Source organism: Balaenoptera acutorostrata, chromosome 3 (assembly GCF_949987535.1).
Source record: "Balaenoptera acutorostrata chromosome 3, mBalAcu1.1, whole genome shotgun sequence".
NCBI lineage: Eukaryota > Metazoa > Chordata > Mammalia > Artiodactyla > Balaenopteridae > Balaenoptera > Balaenoptera acutorostrata.
In genome coordinates, this window is record NC_080066.1 from 53,251,359 (window position 1) to 53,273,618 (window position 22,260).

Genomic DNA, 22,260 nt, shown 5'->3' on the forward strand with positions numbered 1-22,260 from the left:
TAAGAAACTTGGAAAAAAAGAAATTGAGCCCAAAGTGGCTGTTGCCATTTACCCTCTCTGCTCCCCAACAGTCTCTGTGTCACATTATCACGGGAGCCGGAATCCTTCTCGATGATGGAAGGGACTGACCTGATTTTGGAGCCCATGGGAATTGCCCATGCCTGGATCGTTGTTGAAAATAACTGTGGTCTTGATCTAGGTGGCAAACAAACTGGAAAGGCCAACAGCATAGCTGCTTGACTGAGGCTGTAATACCAGTTGGGGCAAGCAACAGAGCAGCCTCACATTTAACAGGAGACCTGGCAAATGAGAAAGCCATGTGGGCTTTGATAAGCTGCTACATATTTCTGGGAATGTGGAAGGCTGATACATACTTAAGAAAGGCCAGAGAGGACCCCAGTTATCTACTCACCCCTGGCTGAACATGAGGCCAGAAAATGGAAGCTGTAAATTGTAAATTGTTTGTTTTTTGAATGTGTGTCTCAGCCTATACACAGATCTCCTTGGCAAAGGGTGGAAGCCTTACTGGCTCAAATTGTTTAAGCACAACCTCTGACCAGTTACTGGTCAAACATAAGTTATTCCTAAGAGCAGCCCCTAGAAGCCAGACTTTAGTAATAACAACTGAGCAGAGACATTAAGTGGCGGTATACTACAAGGGAGACAGACTATGTAGAATTAGTCTAGGCAATTCACTAAAACAAATAGCAACAGCAGCCCACCTGGAAGAGGTGAGGATCAACATCCAGGGGTGCTATGATATAGTCTAAAATCTTCAATTTTCAGTAAAATTATGAGACATGCTAAGAAACAGGAATGTATTGCTCATACACAAGAAATGAAACTAGCTAATAGAAAGTGTTTATGAAGGGGCCCAGATGTTACAGTTAGTTAACAAAACTTCAGAATAGCTATTATAAATGTGTTCAAAGAACTAAGGAAACCATGTTGAAAGAATTAAATGAAAACATGTGATAGTGACACATCAAATAGGAATGATCAATAAAGAGATAGAATACATACAATTTTATATATGTAAATGGGAATGTATGTATATACATATATATAAATAGAAATTCTAGAGTTGAAAGTACAGTAACTAAAATGAAGAAGTCATTAGAGTGGTTAACAGCAGATTTAAGCTGGCAAAAGAAGGAATCAGTGACCTTGAAAATTTATCAATAGACATTATCTAGTCTGAGGAACATATAGAAAAAAGAATTTTTAAAAATATCAACAACAATAAGATATGTAAGACATCTTATGGCCAAAATAACTTATGTTTGACCGGTAACTGGTCAGAGGTTGTGCTTAAGCAATTTGAGCCGGTAAGGCTTCTACCCTTTGCCAAGGAGATCTGTGTATAGGATGAGACACATTTAATAATCAGACAATTTACAAGTATGCCCCAGCTTTCATTTTCTGGCCTCATGTTCAGCCAGGGATGAGTAGATAACTGGGGTCCTCTCTGGTCTTTCTGAAGCATGCATCTGCCTTCCAAATTCCCAGAAATATGTAGCAGCTTATCAAAGCCCATATGGCTTTCTCATTTGCCAGGGCTCCTGTTAAATGTGAGGCTGCTGTGTTGCTTGCTGCAAGCAGTATCACAGCCTCACTCAGGGCCCCATAGACCTGTGGAACATTATCAAGCATACCAATATATGCATAAGGCATAATGGGAGCCAGAAAAGAGAGGGGAAAGAGAGAAAGGGAAAGAAAAAAATACTTGAAGAAGAAATGACTGAAAACTTCCTATATTTGATGGAAAATGCTAAACTATACATCTGAGACACTCAGTGTCTCCAAGTAGGATATTCATCTAAGAGATGTAATAGTCAAACTGGGGAATGTTAGAAACAAAGAGAAAAATCTTGAAAGCACCTAGAGAAGTGATGCATTATGTACAACGGATCCTCAATGATAAGATTAACAGCTGATTTCTCATAAGAAACAACAGTGGCCAGAAAGCAGTGGGATAGCATCTTGTAATTACTGAAAACAAATAACAGTCAACCAGGAATTTTAAATCCAGCCAAATTGTCCTTCAGAAATGAAGGTGATAGGGCTTCCCTGGTGGCGCAGTGGTTAAGAATCCGCCTGCCAACGAAGGGGACACGGGTTCGAGCCCTGGTCCAGGAAAATCCCACATGCCACGGAGCAACTAAGCCCGTGAGCCACAACTACTGAACCTGCGCTCTAGAGGCCGTGAGCCACAACTTCTGAGCCCGCACGCCTAGAGCCCGTGCTCTGTAACAAGAGAAGCCACCGCAATGAGAAGCCCACACACCACAACGAATAGTAGCCCCCACTTGCCGCAACTAGAGAAAGCCCGCGTGCAGCAACAACGACCCAACTCAGCCAAAAATAAGTTAATTAATTAATTTTAAAAAAAGTAAAAGCCAATAAGAATATTTTTTTAAAAAATTAAAAATGAAGGTGATATAAAGATGTTCCCAGATAAATGAAGGGAATTTGTTGCTCTCAGACCTGCCTTACGAGAAGTACTGAAAGAAGTCCTTCCAGCTGAAAGAAAAGGACCATGTGTAATCCAAGTTCACAGAGCAAATAAAGATCACTGGTAGAGGTAATTATGCATGTAAAAAACAGTATATTTTCTATTGCTGTGTAACAAATTACACAAACATATGACTTAATACAAGACATACTTATTACCTCACAGTTTTAAGGTGTTGGCCAGACTGTTCTCATCTGTAGGCTTAAATGGAGAAGAATTTGCTTCCAAGCTCATTCAGGTTGTTAGCAGATGAATTCCCTTGGATGTATAGGACTGAGGGCCTCAGCTTTTTACTGGCTGAAGGTTGCCAGTAGTTCCTAGAGATAACCGGCAGAGTCTTGGCCTGTGGGCTTTCCCACCAAGGCTCCTTAGTTCATCAAGGCAGCAGTGAAAGTTGCTACAATGAGTCTGCTAGCAAGATGGAGTCTTATGTATCATAACATAACCACAGTAGTGACATTCCATCACCTTTGCCAGATTCTGTTGGTTAGAAGGAAGTCACAGTTCCTGCTCGTACTTGAGGGGAGAGAATTACACAAAGGCATGAGCATCAAGAGGCAGGAATTATGGGAGGGGCCCCCTTAGAATCGTGCTGCCAGAGACAATGGAAATATATTACCCCCTTTTCATCTCTTAAAAGATAACGACATAAAACAATAATTATAAAACTGTTGTTGGGCTTATATAAAGATGTAATATATATGACAATAATAGGACAAAGGAAGGGAGAGGAAAGGGGGCTATCTTGGAACAATTTCTATATACTGCTACAGTTAAATTCAAAGTAAGAATAGGAATGAAATAACAAAGAGAAGAAAAGAAATCAGTGAAAGTGAAAATGGACAAATGATGGAGAAAAGTTATGAAACCAAGAAAAAGCTGGTTCTTTGAAAAGATCAGTAAAATTGATAAATCTCTAGCTAGACTGATGAAGAAAACAAAAGACACATACCAGTATCAAGTATGGAAAAAACTGTTTTCACTACAGATCTTATAAACACTAAAAGGATAATAAGGAATATAGTGAACACCCTTCTGCCATTTAGAAGAAATGAACAGATTCCTCGAAAGACACAATTGGCCAAAACTGACCCAAGGGAAAAATAGAACAATCTACTAGTCCTACATTAAAGAAATTTAGTTCATAATTAAAACTTTACACTAAAAATCTTTAAGTAGGCCCAGCTGCCTTTTCTGTTGAATTATTTCAAATATTAAAGGAATAAACAATAACAGCACTACCCAAACTCTTTGAGGAAACACTTCCAAACTTATTGTATAAGGCATATAGTACCCTGAAACCAAATAAAGACATTGCAAGAAATGAAAACCACAGGCCAGTTTCCCTCATGGCAAAAGTTAGAAATAACCTTAACAAAATACTATCAAATCTCATCCATCATTATATAAAAAAGAATATTACATCACGACCAAGTAGTGTTTATCCCAGGAATGCAAGCTTTGTTTAACATCTGAAAATATGATGAGTAATTTACCCTATTAATAGAATAAAAGTAAATACCAAATGATCCTTTCAATAGATGCAGAAAATGCATGTGACGATATAGTATACCCATTCATCATAAAGACTCTCAGCAAGCCAAAAGCAGAGGACAACCTCCAAACCCTAAGGAAAGGCACCTGTGAAAAACTACAACTTACATCATGGTAAATGGTGAACTGCTGAATTCTTTCCCTCTGAGATTAGGAACAAGGCAAGGGTATATGCTTTTACTACGTTTCGTCAACACTTTATTGTTCAAATAAGAGTCTTGGGATTGGAAAGGAAGAAGTAAAGCTGTCTTTATTTGCAGAGAACATAATTGTATGTTTAGAAAATCGTAAGAAATCTCAAAAACATTCTAGAACTAAAAAGTGAATTTAGCTAGATTACAGAATACACAGGTTGGTATACAAAAATCAATTTTATTTCTCTATACCAGCAATTAACATTTAGAAAATGAAATGTAAAAACAATTCATTATGATAGCAACAAAGTTTAGTAATAAATGTAATGAAAGATGTGCAGTACTTGTATGCTGAAAAGTACAAAACGTTGCTGAGGGAAATTAAAGAAGACCTAAGTAAATAGAGAGGTATTCTGTGCTCATGGTTTGAAAGAATAAATATTATTTAGATAATTTGGGGCAGATTTACATTTTTAGAGTTGGTAGAGTTCCAATCAACATTATAACAGGCTTGTTTGAAGAAATTGGTAGGTTGATTCTAAAATTTATTGCCCAAAACAGTTTAAAGAAGGTTTGAGAATGTTACCTGCTATCAAAACTTACTCTAAAGCTGCAGTAATCAAGACAATCTGGTACTGGTATATGGATACACTTTTAGATCAGTGGAACAGAATAGAGTTCAGAAATAGATCCACACTTGTATGGTAAATTGGTTTGTGGCAAAGGCACCAGGATAAATCATCGAGGAAAAGGTAGTCTTTTAAACAAGTTGTGCTGGATCAAATAGATATTTATATGGAAAATAATGAACCTTGATCTGATCTTACACTGTACACAGAAATCAGCTAGCATTGGACCATTGCCCTAAATGTAAGAGTTAAAAGTATAAAACTTCTAGAAGAAAACAAAACCTATGTGACATTATGTTGGGCAAAGATTTTTTAAACAGGACACAAAAAGCACAAACCATAGAAGAAAACAAATGACAGTAGATTTCACCAAAATTCAAAACTTTTGCTCTTCAAAAGACACAGTATAGAAAATGAAAAGGCAAGCTACAGACTAGGAGAAAATACAAAACATACCTGACAAAAGGGCTTGTATCCAGAATATATACACAATTGAGTTTTAAACTCAATAATGACAACAACTACACAATAAAAATGGGTAAATGATTTCAACAGACACTTCACAAAAGAAAGTATATGAATAAGCCCAGTATCAGAATAAGCCCAGTATCAGTAGTCATCAGGGAAATGTATATTAAAATCCCAATAAGTTACCACTTTATACTCAATAGAATTGGTAAAATTAAAATTACTAATAATGCCAAGTATTAGTGAAGATGTAGAACATTAGGAACTCTCATACATTGCTGGTGGGAGTGTAATATTGTATAGTCACTTAGAAAAACAGTTTGGCCCTTTTTTAGGAGGTCAAATGTACATTTAACATATGACCTGGCAATTTTCTCCTAGGTATTTACCCAAGTGAACTGAAAACATATATCCACAAACAGACTTGTATATGAATGTTCACAGTAGCCTTATTCATTATAGCCTAGGAATAACCCATTTATCCATTTGCTACTGACTATATAAATAAACAACTGTATATCCATATTATGGAATACTGTTCAGCAATACAAAGGGATGAACTTTTGATGAACAACAACAACATGGATGAATTTCAAAAACATTATGATAAGTGAAATAAGTCAAATACAAAAGCCTAATACTCTATGATTCCACTTATATCAAATTATAGAAAGGCAAAACATTAGTGGTTGCCTGGGGTCCAGAGTTTGGGTAAGAAATTGTCTATAAAGAGGCAGGAAGGAACTTTTTGAGATGATGGGAATATTTTGATTGTAGTGGTAGTCACATGACTGTGTACAATTCATCAGAGTTCATCAACCTGTATACTTAAAATGGTTCAGTTTTATTGCACCTCGGTAAAGCTATTGGAAAGAAAGAAGCCATATTGGTAGGGAATGTTTGTCTGCTTTTATTTGTATATACTTTCAAGCTTTTCAAATGGGTTTCTTGAGACTGCTACAATTTGTATTAAATAGGTTGCACCTGGGGGGAGAAAGCTTGCTAAAGCAGACAAAGTTATGAGGTTGATGGGGCTGCCATGTTAGTGTTCAGGGAAGGCTTTTCTGTTGAAGGAACATTTGAATAGACACAGATGAAGTGAATTTAGTTAAGTCAAAGAAGGTCTCTTCACATGTGCCCTGCACATTTCTTACAGAATTTATATCTAGGTGTTTTGTAGTTTCTGCTACTATTACAAATAAGACCTTTTTCTTATCTTATTGCATTGGCTAATAATCCTTAAATTAATTTTTGTTTTCATCTTTGTCTTATATTTCCCATTTGTTAATTTCTTGAGGAAAGAAATTAACAAATTATTAATTACAGTTGTTAACCTACAGTCTTCCTTCTGTGCTGTGTTTCCAGTGTGTGCTCAATTAATGCATTTTAGTGGTTTTTACTTAGACTAAGCAGATCATTGCTGTATTTGTTAATCTTTGTTTTTCCTAGCTCAGTAGAGCACCAAGTTGTAAGTAGAATCTAAAAAAGACCTGAGGTGGAAAACTAAAGATGCAAGTGCAATTTTATGTAACATAATTTTAATTTTACTGTCAAATAAAGCAAGTATAGGATGCACATGAGACTGTTTGCTAGCAACTTTAAAGGCACCCATGGTGGATGAAAGGTGGGAGAAGTGAAAAAGGGTATTCTTAAATTTCACTAACAGATTAAGAGAGAATATCTGGAAGCAGTTGATTGGTCAGGTATAGATTAGGAATGGCCATCTTGGCAAGATTTACGGTTTTATTTGAATAGAAGGGGTTCTTTTAGATTTCATGCCTGTCTTCACTTAGTCTACTTTAGGTAAGTAAGGTATCTGAAAACAGACTTGAGGGCTCAGCATCATCTGTCAAAATGGAAACATTAGTAGCTCATGTTCATGCCTTACCAGTAGATGGCAGCAATGTGCATTGTTTAAATATTCTTGCTCCTTTTTTTTTTAAAATTAAGTAGTGAATAGGTACTGTATATTTTTCTTTTAGTGAAGACCAAGGCAGATATGATACCCTCATTTTCTTTAAACACATAAAAGTCATATTACTGTTGTGTAATGTCAGTTTATATGAAATAATCTTAGAAATACAACTGATATAGCTTACCTAAAAAGTGTTAACTTTTTATAGCTTTTGTTGTAACTATTTCTTAATTGAAATTTGTATGCTCCACAGTATTATTACTATTTTAGATACAGTTTTCTGCCTCATAGGTTTTTCTGAGAGACCAAGCTGTCATAAAATGTTTTAGAACTAAGCAACATTTTACTAAACAAAACGTGAGTGTTTAATCACATGACTGTGGAGGCTTTTCGTTTGTTTGTTTGAAGAACACTTATGAATTTTTCTCTTTCATGAACAAGCTAAAAATTAATGGTGACTTTTATAAGGAGAAAGTATTTTAATCCTTGGTAGTTAGGTCCAACCAGTTATCTTCACACAGAATTGCTGGCCTCCAGGAAGTGACCTACCTATAGCATATGAGGGTTCTTGCCCCTTTTCTGCCCTTGTCCAGGAAGGCTAGTGGGATGAGAGCTGTGTAGAACTGACCCTCAGCTTTAGGAAAGATTGGGGGCAGGTGACAAAAGTCTGTGACTTGAGGAGTCACACAGCAGATAAATCATTTTAGTTTCTTTTCTTCTCTTTTATTTCTTTTTTTTCTTCCAGAAATCTGTCGATTTAGGAGAGAGGTTTGGAACTGTTTTAGAAAATAATATTTATTCAGTGCTGAGGTTTCTCCCAATTTTTCACACAATGTGTGCTGCTTAATTCTTACAAACTCCAAAGTTCTTGTAAAACGAAGAATTCAGAATAGAGTTTTATCTTATAAAAACATGATTTACCAAGATCACTTAACATATATCTTACATGTTTTGGAATTCTTACAGATCACAGAAAACCTTTTTTTTTTTTTTAATTTTTACCTAATACACCCTAAAACAACACAGTCTGCCAGACCACAGTACATCCGTAATTTAGAGCAGCAGATGTTGCTACACATGCTTCTTTTTAAGACCAAGAAGCAGCAGAAGAGAAAATAAAACAAAAAGTTCAAAACAGAAGAGAAACATGAAACAGTACAGAGATGAGGGAGTTGGGAAGCCAAGGGCAATTGGTGAAATTAGCAAAGAGAGGGGATGTGGTGATCTGCACTCTGTGTTTTTTGTATATAGCTTTTAAACGCTTTGTAAGTCATATACTCATCCTACTAATTGAGGTTTGATAACTTTCTACTAAAATGTTTTTTCCATTAAAACGGTATTTCAATTAAGCTAAGGCAAGAAGGACTTGATATTCATTATAGTGTTTAGTCATTTCACATTTCATATGAGAATTGGCTAAGATGTGCTGTGCCATGGCAGAGTTTGTTGCTTTGTCTCAGAGTCTGCTAATGTTTTCATTTTGGTTTTAACTCTAGCTGATCCCACAGTTAAGGACTTAATCGGAGGCTTCACTGCACTTCATTACGCAGCCATGCATGGCCGGGCCCGGATTGCACGCCTGATGTTAGAATCTGAATACAGGAGCGACATTATTAATGCAAAAAGCAATGATGGCTGGACTCCCCTTCATGTGGCTGCTCACTATGGTAGGGACTCATTTGTCCGACTCCTACTGGAGTTCAAGGCTGAGGTCGACCCGCTCAGTGATAAAGGTACAACACCGCTTCAGCTCGCCATTATCCGAGAGAGGTCAAGCTGTGTGAAAATCCTCCTGGACCACAATGCCAACATCGACATTCAGAACGGTTTCCTGTTGCGATACGCTGTGATCAAAAGCAATCACTCTTACTGCCGAATGTTCCTTCAGAGAGGAGCAGACACAAACTTGGGTCGCTTAGAAGATGGACAGACTCCTTTACATTTGTCTGCCCTTAGGGATGATGTGCTTTGTGCACGGATGTTATATAATTATGGAGCGGACACAAACACAAGGAACTATGAAGGACAGACCCCACTGGCTGTTTCAATAAGCATTTCTGGAAGTAGTCGACCATGTTTGGATTTCTTACAAGAAGTCACAAGTATGTAATTTAATTATTACTATTATTACATTTTTAAAAAAATTTTGCATCTTCTGAGGAGCTTAAGGTATTTTTACAACTTAAAATGACCAGACATTAATGATTCTTATTAGCCCTGCTCATTCCATTCATCTGAAATGAACAGAAAGCTCTATATCACAGGATTTCATTAAAAATTCAGTTGTGTTACTAAAAGTAAATGGGGGTAGATAGGGTGTTAGAACACCCCCGATGTTAGATGTTAAGATCGATGCTAGAACAAGGCAGTTCCTACTGGTCATAAACATAGTCTTTCCAGGCTTTCCTGGAATTGAGATTGAGGAATTAGGAGAATTTTGGATCTTAGCATCCATAGCTATGGAAGTGTCCTAGAATTTGTGCTTTATTGCTAAGCTGTTGCTCATGTTTTATTGTTGCTTTTCTTCTTCTTTACAATGTGAACACACATGAAATGGAACAACTGTTATTTATCAGGCATCTTAGTAATGCAGGTTAAGGATGATAGAAATCAGAAAGTGTTGTAAAGAAAAATTTGCTCCCAGTGGAAAATTTGGTGCCACTGTCTCTGGCCCACACAGGATTGTATAACTGACCTGTTTTTGTGTGGGCACTTTTTTTTAAAGCCAGGAAAAGTGTCTGACCCACTGTGTGTAGTGGTGCACGTGTTTGTGTTGTTTTTCAGATAGAGGTATTAGTTTGTGTGGAGTAGCCACCCTCTCCTGTCTGACTTCCTTGTGACCAGTCGAGTATGTGTCTCAGAGCTTAACATCCCACATGAAGCCACAGTCTATAAACAAAACATTTGTCTGTCACACTTTTTAATGAATTCCCCTTCCTCACCTAAGTTTTATGTTTCATTCATTGTTATGGAAGAAGAAACACATTCTGGGTACCATGTACTGGAGGGTGAGGAGTTTACTTGACCTGCTTGTAAATAATCCACTGCCCTCCTGAGAGCTGAATTTGGGAGTAGAAAACTTATGAAGAAATGAAGTGTAATTTGGATTTTGTTTATTCATAAGAAGGGAAGGATGAAATTATTACCGCTAAGTATATTCAGACTCAAGCATAAACAGAAATCACACTCAGGGTCTAACTCATGCTGTCCAATAGAACTTTCTGTGATGATGGAAATGGTCTCTGTGCTGTCGACTGTGGTAGCCACTAGCTCCATGTGGCTGTTGAACACTTATTATGTGGCAAGTGCCACATAGGAACTGAATTTTTAATTTTATTTAATTGTATTAATTTAAATTTAAACATCCACAAGTGCCTAGTGGCTGTCGACTTGTACAGCACAGATACGCCTGCCTGGGGAGAGGTGTTCTGGGCTATCTGGTAGGTGGTCCCTTGCAGAAAGCTTTTGAGGCACACTGATGTACCCAGAGACAGGAGATGTTTTGTGTGCTGATTCCTCCCCAGCTGACCCTTCAGATCCAGGCCACATTTTAGGAAAAGACTACAGCAAAAATTCAAATGCTGATTCTCTCAGCAAATGTTCTAGCAGTTTTCATTTATAGACCGTTAGAGGTGTTGGTGTAGTGAAAGATAAGATTACTCTTGAACTTGAGGTTAGAATTCTGTTGTGGTATGTAGCCTATAAAGTATATCTTATTCTTAATAAATTCTGAATATCTCTTTGTTGTTGCTGCTATTGTTGTTGTTTTGACTTCCTTGTCTGTCTTCAGGAAGGCATTGTTACACACATAAATGCCGCAGCCTGTTTGTTAAATACTTTGCTCAGTGGTTAATGGTGTAGACTAGGGCTAGACTATGTTAGACCAGCCCTGACTCTACCACATATTAGCTGTAACTTTGGGTGGGTTAGCTAACCGCTCTGTGCCTCAGTGTCCTCATCTTAAAATTGGGGTAATTGTATCTGTCTTACAGGCTTGTTGTGTGGATTGAATGAGTTAATATTTATAAAGCACTTAAAACAGTACCTGGCACATTTTAAGTGCTATATGTGGTTTTTTTTTAAATAAAATATTTAATTAAGTGAGGGTAGATGAACAGCAAGAGCTGGCTTGCTACCTACAGAGTGAATCCCTTAGATTCTTATTCTACCCTAGCCTCTATTTTCAACTCTATAAACTGTTGTGTAGTCTGCATCTGGAGACAGGCAGCCAGGGGGATGGGGGGAGCTGCCCCTTTGTCCCCCGGCCCTTGGAGCTGCTCAGTTCCACCATGGAGTGCTGCTGGAGAGCAAGAATGTTGAGTTAAAAAGAGATTCACACGTACCTTTAAAATTAGGGCAGATAGAAAAATCGACGGGACTGCCTCTTTGTGTTTAAGTTCTCCACTGCACCTAGAGCAGAGCCATACACCTAGTAGGTCCTCAGTAAGTGTGGGTTGGCTGATTGGCTGCATCTGTAAGGATGGTGGCTGAGCAAACTTGGGATGCTTTTCAGAAGTGAAGGACCATCTGTCCTTGGAAGGCTGCAGTTATCCTCTGTCTTCAGGTGATGCAACATAATTCATTACTTCTTGACTTTGCCATCAGTGGTGTTTCCTGCCAAAAGCAAATTAAGTGTTTCTGCTTCACCTGTGCATTATTTATTAGACTTTCTTTTCCTAGTGAATAGTTATGTGCTAGAAGGACCAACTGTAGCTGATGCCCTCAGGAGCTCTGTACTGGCTCTCTTGGAAACCAGAGTGAGGCCTTCCCTGGTGGCGCAGTGGTTAAGGATCCACCTGCCAATGCAGGGGACATGGTTTCGAGCCCTGGTCTGGGAAGATCCCACATGCTGCGGAGCAGCTAAGCCTGTGCGCCGCAACTACTGAGCCTGCGCTCTAGAGCCCGCAAGCCACAACTACTGAGCCCATTGCCACAACTACTGAAGCCCACGCGCCTGGAGCCCATGCTCGGTAACAGGAGAAACCACCGCAATGAGAAGCCCGTACACTGCAACAAAGAGTAGCCTGCCGCTCGCCACAACTAGAGAAAGCCTGCGTGCAGCAATGAAGACCCAATGCAGCCAAAAATAGATTAATTAATTAATTAATTTTAAAAAAAGAAAAGAAAACCAGAGTGAAAGATGGTTGGGTGGTTCAGGGAGCCATCAAGTCAAATCCCTGAGCTCCTTTCAGTCTTTACTGCTGCTGAGAGCTACCGCTCTCTAGGCCCCAAGTCCTTGGCCTCAAATCTGAGAACTCAGACTCCTGAGGTGTAAGGACAGCAGAAATGCCACTTGGTGGTCTTTATTCAGGGCCATTTTAGTAGAGAGTGAGTTATTTAAATTGGAAGAGCTCAAGACAATCATAATCCTAGAACCTAAAAGCTACTGTGGCTTTTTAGAAAAATTACCATAAAGACTCTGATACACACTCCATAAAAACAGAGCAGGTCTAGTGGCTTAGTTATAAGGTAGTATCTGTGGGTGCCTTGTTGGTCACAGTAGAGGGAGAAGCCACAAAGAGGTGTTGTTATTCTACAGACAGACTTCCAGAAACCTCTGCCTTCTAGAATGGCTGGAAGTCAATGTGGTCGCCTCCAGAAAGCCAGTCAACTGAAGGAGCAGCTTTTTTGTGCCCTGGAACAGTAAATACAGCTAAGAAGAGCCAAAGATCATACCTGGAGAATGAGTATCACCTTGCTGAGGGAAAGATGTTTCCTGCTTAGAGAAGCCAGTTTTTGGTCTTTTAGTTCTCTTACTAGAAAAAAAAAGAGTGGAGCAAATAAACTAAAGGGACAACAACAGAGAGAGCAATGAAGATGTGACCAATGACAGGTAGAAATGGTGGTGATGACAGACAGCAGCAGACGTTCTGATGGAGGTCCGTTGATGGAGGTCTGTTGGAGACACTCATTCTGAGGGTCATGCAAATGTATGCAGTTAATTAAAGTAGAATAATTTGTACGTAGCGTTTGCGCAGACACCATTTGGAGCTAAGAGGATCATGGAAGCTCTGGCATATAGGAATGGGCAAAAATTCTCTAGCTGAAGATAAAGAGCAGAGATTGTAGGAATGTTTGCCCAATTCAAAAGAAAAAATTAACATTTATGCACAAGAAAGGGCGAGCACAAGAAAATGTTGTTAAAAGAGGTGCAACGTTAAAACTTCAAGAAAGACTATTTCATAAGTAAAGCTTACCCTGAGGAAATGGTTAAATAATAATAGAACTCTCCTTGAGCAAGGGGATTGTAATCTAGTGCTCTTTTCCCCTTATCATCTCCCTGCCCTACAATGTAAACTTTCCGAGTCAAGGAGTTACTCAGAATATGAAAGTTTTTTAAGAAAGAGAGATTTCATGAGAAAGCAGGTTTGCCCTCTCCCCTGTTTCATGCCCTGCCCCCCACCCCCAAATACCCGCACCTTGGTGAGCTAGGAGGACTGCTGTGGCTGGAGTCAGAGAAACGTTTATTCTCCAGGTGGGGTAAGACTCTGGTGAAGTCTCTTCCCTTGGAGAACAGACTTTGTTGTGAAGTTTCTGAGTGTATGTCAGATAATTACTCTCACCCTCCCCCTGGCAGAGCCATGAGGGGGTCTTTATTGGCTCTTCATGTGAGAACCTGATGGGGTTCCTGAAAAGAAAGCTCAGAACATGCGGGGGTTTCCTAAGACTGTGGCTCTCACTCTCAGGCTGGTCCATGCACAGCTACTGGGAGTTTGTCAAAATGACCATTTAAGTGTTCCTACCAGTTTGTGGCTCCAGTAGCTACTGCTGCAGGTGCACAGATTTCAGCTGTGACTCTAGATCTGATTCTCTCTCCAGATTTTATGGTGGAGGTTTGCCCTGCGACATCAGTTTACCGATGGGTCCTAGATAAGTCATTAATTTCAGTTTGTTCAGCTTTTTCTTCTTGTAAGGACTGGAGTGAGGACTTCAAGTTCTTTATATGTTGGAGCTGAAACCTGAAGTCTGTTCATTGTTTTTATCACTTTTACTTACAGTGTGAAAATCATCCTATCCATGGTCCCTTGGGCTGAGTAGAGTTTTGCCCACTTGTATTCAGAGGCACGTGTCTCCCTTATAGCGTCCTGAAGGTTTCTCAGCTGTGCCTGTGTCATGGGTGCTGTTGAATCAACTGAGTCTGGTGGTGGAGAGAGCAGCTAATGGGCTCTTGACCCAGTGTCTGACTTACCTAATAAACTTAGGCAAGCTGCCTAGCCTCCACTTGCCTCATGGATCTGTTTCCTCCTCTGAAAAATGGGGGAATTACACCATAGTCCGTGGGGTCCCTCCTTTTAAAAATTCTTGCCAATAAACACTCTTAAAGGGGATGATATCCTGCTGCTTGTGGTTTTATTTTATTTTGTTTCTGGATTCATGTAGAACAGTGTGGACTCTTGGGGGTCCTCAAGACAGTTTTAGGTGCCCATGAGGCCAAAACTAATTTCATAACAATACTAAGATATTAGTTACCTTTTCTTTTTTTTTTTTTAATTGGAGTAAAATTGCTTCACAACATTGTGTTAGTTTCTGCTGTACAATGAAGTGAATCAGCTATATGTATACCTATATCCCCTCCCTCTTGGACCTCCCTCCCCCCTTCCCCATCCCCCCGCCCCATCTAGGTCATCACAGAGCACGGAGCTGAGCTCCCTGTGCTATACAGCAGGTTCCCATGAGCTGTCTGTTTTACATATGGTAGTGTATTTATGTCAAACCTAGTCTCCCAATTCATCCCACCCGCCCCTTCCCCCTCCGTGCCCACATGTCCATTCTCTGCGTCTACATCTCTGCACTGACTGTTGCACTGATGGTGTAAGAGCGGTGGTGGGTAAAATGGCAGGTACCTCAGCATTAATCAAGGCAGTAGTCCCAGAGGGTACTAGTAGTTGTGTTCTTCATCACAAGGCAATCTCAGTAAAGAGTGTTCCAGGTACATTTAGGAATCTCTTTGATTTAATTTTATTAAATCTTATCCCTTTCAGTATGTACCTTTTAAATATTCTGTGGGATGGAAATTGAAAGTATTCTTACTATGTAATGAAGTGCTGTGATTGAATTGAGGAAAAGTACATCTGTGATTTGTTTGAGCTGAACCAGCAGCATTTTTGGTGGAATACCATTTTTACCTGAAGGATGGACGGACAGCCAAACTATAGCTGTTTAGGCTTTGGTATTTGGTAGACATTTTCTTGAAAATGATAAAGTTCATTTGTCACCTTAAGGAAAACAACTGACAGTATTTATGGTGTCATAAAATCTGAGCTTTCAAGTGAAAATTAGAATTTTGAAAAGCTTGTATTTTTGTATTTGCCACTGGGACATTGACAGTTTCCCAATATGTAAAGACTTTTTTGAGATTAGTAGAGATAATAACAAAAGTAATTTTTTGATATCATGTAATAAATTGGGTCAACATTTGGAAGATCTGCATAATAACCCAGGTAGCCAGTATTTTCCAAACAACTAATGCATGATGTTACAAAATCATGCATGGGTAAAAGATCCGTTCAGAGGGCAAAACAGACCAATGGATTTTAATGTGAAAGAGTATAAAAAAGTTCATTGTTGTGGTTTCAGATTCCATATTGCATCTAACCTTTAAAAAAACACCTCTTGTTGAGTTTTGGTGAAGTATCAAAGAAGATCCATGATTATCTAAAAAGGCCATTAAAATATTCCTTCCTTTTCCAACTACCTATGTGAGTCTGGATTTTCTTCATCTACTTCAATCAAGACAGCATATTACAACAGATGGTACGCAGAAGCAGATCTCTAAATCCAGCAGTCTTCTCTGAAGCCAGACCTAAGAGATATTTGCAGAGATGTAAAACAGTGCCACTCTTCTCATGAAATCTTTCTTGTTCTGAAAAGCAGCTTTTTTTCCCATAAAAACTTATTTCAACTGATAATAAATTTATTACTATTATTTTAAGTGAATCAATAAGTATTTTTAAAATTTCTAAAGTTTATTTTCTAGATATGATGAATATAGATGGATATAACACACTAAACAAAAATTCTTTGAGGTCCTATAATTTTAAGAGTGCAAGTCAGTTTAGAAGACTAGTACCCTGGATTCTAGATCCCAGTTTCAGAGATTCACCATGCACAGCAGCATATCAGAGGTGCCAAGGAGTCCTTGAGTAAGTTAACCACTTAACTGTTCACTAAACACCTTTTTTTTTTTTTTTTTTTTACATAGCATGGCAGGCTCTCATATAAATTACTCTTAAGGCAGAGAATATGCCAGTTGGGTTTGTGTTTAATATCCAGAGGAGTCTAAGGTAATGCAGTGACCTGTGTTTCTAGCAGATGCTGTTCAAATACTTGAAGTAGCTGCTCAGTATACTTCAGTGGTATGTAAAAGGTAGTGCTGGTTTGTATCAATATTTCGATTTGTATGTTTTAAGGAATTAAAGGAGTTAATAAAAAGAATTAATTATTTAAATTAAATTTTAAATAATTTTAATGTATTTAATAATTTAATTTAAATAATTTTAAAATATTTTATTTAAGTAAAAACTTTTTAAATAAGTAAATTGACCAAAAGGAATTTGAAAAATAAAGGGCTCATACTTCTAAGAGTAAAAGGTTAGGTAAATGGGAATGAGTTGGATAAACTGTTTTGCAGAGACTTAATCCATCAAGTACTTAAGATTGTTGCTTTCTAGAACATAAGTTATGGGCATTTAAAAATACTATTTTATAAACACTACAGTAACCTGAAATCACGGGCATTTTAAAATACTATTTTATAAACACTATAGTAACCTGAAATACGCCTTTATTTAAATTTTAGTCATAGTCAAGTAGTATGTTTTAGCTGCAAAGTTTTAAACTTTAAAAAAAGTAAGAACAGGGCTTCCCTGGTGGCGCAGTGGTTGAGAATCTGCCTGCCAATGCAGGGGACACGGGTACGAGCCCTGGTCTGGGAAGATCCCACATGCTGCGGAGCAACTAGGCCCATGAGCCACAATTACTGATATGGAGCCTGTGCTCCGCAACAAGAGGGGCCGCGATAGTGAGAGGCCCGCGCACTGCGATGAAGAGTGGACCCCGCTTGCCACAACTAGAGAAAGCCCTCGCACAGAAACGAAGACCCAACACAGCCATAAATAAATAAATAAATAGATAGATAGATAGATAGATAGATAGATAGAAAAAACTGCCAAATTTCTCTTCACAGAAAAAGAAAAAAAAAAGTAAGAATATAAATCATGACTTTAAGAAAGTGAAATTTAGGCTGTGACTTTCTCAGCTAAGTCCAGCACAGCAACAGGTAGGTATGTAAGCAGATGACCCCATACAACCGCTCGGCATCAGGTGCCCTTACTCCTGTGTTCCTTTCAAATGCTTCTTTAATCAATTTCTTTGACCTTTTTTTTTTTTTAGTATGACTTACCAAAATAGTGTTACTTAGTGTAACTCTTTGGGGAAATAATTTGTGTAACACATTTTAACTAAGGTTATTTTTGATTATTGATTTTTCTTCTCATTGGGGATTTTGCTACACATCTACATTGTAGTCTTATTAGGTTATTTAGTCCCAATTATTAAAATCACTTTTACAAATAAATAGTACACAGTTTTAAGTCAAATTACACCACATTTTAAGGTTCTTTGATATGGAAAGTATTACCTTATTCTGTACTATTTCTATCATATTTGTATTACTTTCTATTTTTTATGTAGGCTTCTAGGGATTTCTGTTATTTGTTAGGAAGCAATATATGCTTTTGTTTGGCTTAGTGCAAATGAGAAAAATAGGTCAAAGCTCGTGCGCCTGTGAAGAAAAGTGTAACAAGTGGACAAATGTCATCAAGGCTGATATTGTGTACTTTTGGATTCTATCTAAGAGTTAAATCAGAGTAGCCTTTTATTTTACAATACCATGATTTTCATTTTGAGGTGAGCTCACAACTACCTTTGTCCTGTAAAATAAGATTTAACACATTTCATACTAAGTCCCTGTGAAGGGAATTCAGAGGCAAGAGCAAAGGAATAAAACGTGTTTATGGTAGGATCTTACAATGGGAAACTGAGATAAAACAAAGAGGTATTGGGAGACCATTCCAGATGTTGACCTAAGATGGAGAGCGCTAAATAAATAAGTTTAGCCTATTATAAATGCAGTGGTTGTCGTGTCAAAAGGAGGTGCTTTAGGATATTTAATTTTCAAAATTATGCTGCTGTAATTATACTAGACCAGACCCTTCAAAAGCTGATTTCCTATTTTATACCAGCCCAATTATTACTAATGATGGGCTTCTTTACAAAATGGAAAGACTAATAACCCTTTGAAGTATTATGTAATCCCACTGTAGTTCATTAGTATGAATAATAGTTTGTAGTGTTTCTGCATCCCGCATAGTGTTTATAATTCCTTAAATTATACTCTTTTTGTGAGATGTCCCCCAAGGCCTCCCCTGTCATCCCACGGACAAGGCAGTTGCTATTTAACAGGACAGGAGTAATTTTCTAAGACACCTGGTAAACAGTGTGCACGTGTGTTGGTTTTTTGCTTTTGTTCCCTTTATTCTCTTTCTCTGCCTTCTTTTCCTCTGCCACCACCTCCTTCTTTCTCTTGCCCCTTTAATCTTTGGGACAGTGCATTTTTAAGTACATAGTAGGTGCTCAGCAAATACTTTTGAGTGATATGTTGACAAGAAAATAAATAATAGGCACATCTCAGAGATACTGCAGGTTCTGTTCCAGACCACTGCAATAAAGTGACTATTGCAATGAAGCAAGTCATACAAATTGTTTGGTTTCCCAGTGCATGGAAAAGTTACGTTTAGACTATATTGTAGTATATCAAGTGTGCAGTGTCTAAAAAAACAATGTGCGTACCTTAATTTAAAAAATACTTTATTGCTAGAAAATGCTAATCATCATCTGAGCCTTTAGCCTAGTAGTAACTTCAAGAAAAGGATCACTGATCACAGATCACCATAATAATATAATAATAATGGCAATGTTTGAAATATTGCAAGAACTACCAAAATGTGACACAGAGACATGAAGTGAGCAAATGCTGCTGGAAAAAATGGCGCTGATAGACTTCCTCAATTCAGGGTTGCCACAGACCTTCAATTTGTAAAAAATGCAGTATCTGCAAAACGCAATAAAACGAGGTATGCCTGTACTTCTTTTCAGTCATAATCTTCTATTCCTAAAATGACATTCCTGAAAAAATGGGTCCTTAAATAGTCTTAGAAATAACAGTCATTACAATTAGTCTTTATTACTCTTTATTATGTAGCCTGCTTTTCACTCAGTGCCACTACCTGGCAAGGTGAGGGAATATCTGTATATTTGTGGAACAGTAGTGTAACGACACACCTCACTTCATTACTGCACAGCTTTTTTATACAAAGTTCTCGCATCTCTGCCGAATCCAGGTCATGTAGTGATTTCCAGAATATGATTTCCATCAATTTGCTCAGGACTGTTTCCCAGGACTAGATTACGAGTTGTTCTTTTACTGTTAAGTTGTCAGCTAGTTTTCTTACCGTCTTAACACCAGGAAGCTTCATCTTCCAAAAAGGAGCCCTCTACTTTTCTGAGAAGGGGAAGCAAAACATATCCTTACAAGTATTTAAAATTACTATTTTAACATTTATTTACCAAATACTCTATAGCTCTTACTATATGCCTGGGTACTATTGTAAGCACTTTACCAAAACTAATTCTTTTTATGCTTGTAAGGCCTATTATGTAGGTGGTGTTATCCTTAGTTCATAGACGCAGAAACCAAGGCAGGAGGCTAAGTAGCTCACCCAAGAGCTACTGGGGCCAGCAGTTGATGCTGGCTGCAGAGTTGATGCTTTTACCCACTCTGGCCTTTACCATTCAAGGTCTTTCTGCAGACAGGAATTATACATGGTCAGGAAATCTTCAAAAGATCACATTCTCCCCAAACATTAAAAGACTGCCACAACACACTGCTTCAGAAGAAGAAAATTCGGTAGCAAATTGAGTAAAACTTTCTGATATTTAGGCATAGAAAGTGCATTTTTCCCTGGGAAAGGCTAATGCACCAATAGCTTCTGAGGGTGGTAGTAAGTATTTCTGTAGCTGCATCCCTTGAATTTATTAAACAATTAAAAGTCTCCCCTTTCCTCCAGCTTCTAGTAACATTTTTAAAACTTTCCTTTAAGCCCTGACCAACAGCCTCGTCAAAGCTTTTCCCCCCTGCCTGGTCCCAATGACAAAGCCACCTATTTTAGATTTTTTTTCTAATGGCAACCCCCTACTTCCACGTCCCAGAATCTCACTTGGTTATCTAATGCTGCAAATTTTAGTGGCTTAAAATAATAATAGTTGATTATTTTACTTCTCTACTCCAAGCAGTGTCATCTGGAGCCACTTGACTGGGGCCTCTCCACTGTCAAAACGGCTCACTCTGATGGCTGGCTAGTTGTGCGGGCACTTGGCTGGGAGCTCAGCCCGGATGTTGGGCAGTGACCTCAGTTCCTTTTTGTAGACTGCTGAGACTTCTTCATGGCGTGGTGATAGGTGTGTGCCAAGAGTGAATGTCCCAAGAGCCAGGTGAAAGCTATGATCTATGAGTTCCACCATAGTCACGAGCCCACCCAGTTTCAAGGAGAGGGAACCTAGATACCGTCTCTGAATGATGGGGTATCCAGTCACGTTGTAAAAAAAGAACATGAGGCATAGGAGGTACTGTGGTCGTTTTTGGAGAGTATAATCTGCCACAAAACGAGACCATCAGAAGATCCCCTATTTGGAACCTTTTGTCTCCATCTTTTCTATCTTAGCTAAGCAAATTCCAATAATACAGGTTTTCCACATTGTTAGATGATATGTTTTCATTTAAGTACACATGTATATTTATATATGTCAATTCTATGTCATCTGTTTTTTGCCTGAATACATAATGGTTGTTCTTTTCATTAATATTGTACTTGAAAAGAAGCTGCCATCTATTAGGAAAATCAAATTCTTTAAAAAAAGAAGATTCAAATCTGATACATATTCTGGTTTGCCTTTGCAGATCAAATACTATAAGCATTTATTGAAAAATGACAGTGATAATTTATTCTCTTCCTAAAGGTAGCCCATGAATGGTGATGAAAAATAATTCAAAACAGGTTAGAAAATGATTTGCCGTTGACATGGGTGTGTTTTGCAGTGAGCTGACTGTTTTATACTTTAAGGACAAGCGTATTAAGTGTTCATTTGTTCAACTAGTATTTGTTGAGTATTGTGTCAGGCATTGGACTTTTGCATTGGCAGCCAGAAATCGTCTTACCCTCATGGAACATGTGAGGAAGATCGACATTAATGGGTAGTCACCAAGTAAATGTAAAATCATAGCCTTGTTAAGTACTGTAGAGAAAAAGAGCTCAGAGAGTATCTGATGGGGAACCTGACCTCATCTCCCTTTCAGCAGTGCCCTTTTAGTAGAGATCTGGACGATGAGGGGGACATACCTCACCAAGAGACTCATGAGTGAGTGCTACAGCCTCACAGGGATCCTTATGCAGACATCCACGGATACACGTGCCCCTAGCTTACAGCCATTTTTAGGAAAGCAGTAGCTTCAGCTGTGATTCTGTTAAGAGACCATGTATTAAGTACCTCTTGGAAAGCACATGTTCATACAGGCCTTACAGAGCAGAGGTCTGTTTTAAAGACCCTTTTTTGTTTATAAAGAATTACTTAATTTTGAATAATGGTGATCCCTGTAAACGAGTACAATTCAAGTAAGTACTAAGTATAGCAGTAGTACTCCACGTATGGCCTCGGGACCCCTGGAGTTAGCCAGACCCTTTCAGGATATCGAGGTCAAAGCAATTTTCATAATAATACTAAGACATTATTTGTCTTTTCCACATTCCTTCTTTTATGAGAGTAAGTGGACTTCCCCAGAGACTGGATGATGTGGTTTCATCATCATCATAACAGATTGAGTGTAAGAGCATATATGAGAGTTCAGCTATCATCTGTTAAGCCAGACCTTTAAAAGGTTTGCAGAAATGTGAAAGAATGCCATTCTTCTCATTTATTTTTGAAAATATT

At 38.3% G+C, this 22,260-nt stretch overlaps 1 protein-coding gene across 1 annotated transcript in view; it reads left to right on the forward strand.

The window, feature by feature from the left end:
- Positions 1-22,260, forward strand: part of ASB7 (ankyrin repeat and SOCS box containing 7) — a 50,662-nt gene that overhangs the window by 23,784 nt on the left and 4,618 nt on the right. The window contains exon 5 of the mRNA XM_007191151.3: positions 8,712-9,317. Coding sequence (XP_007191213.1) covers positions 8,712-9,317 — 606 coding nt within the window. The remainder of the gene's footprint in view (positions 1-8,711; positions 9,318-22,260) is intronic.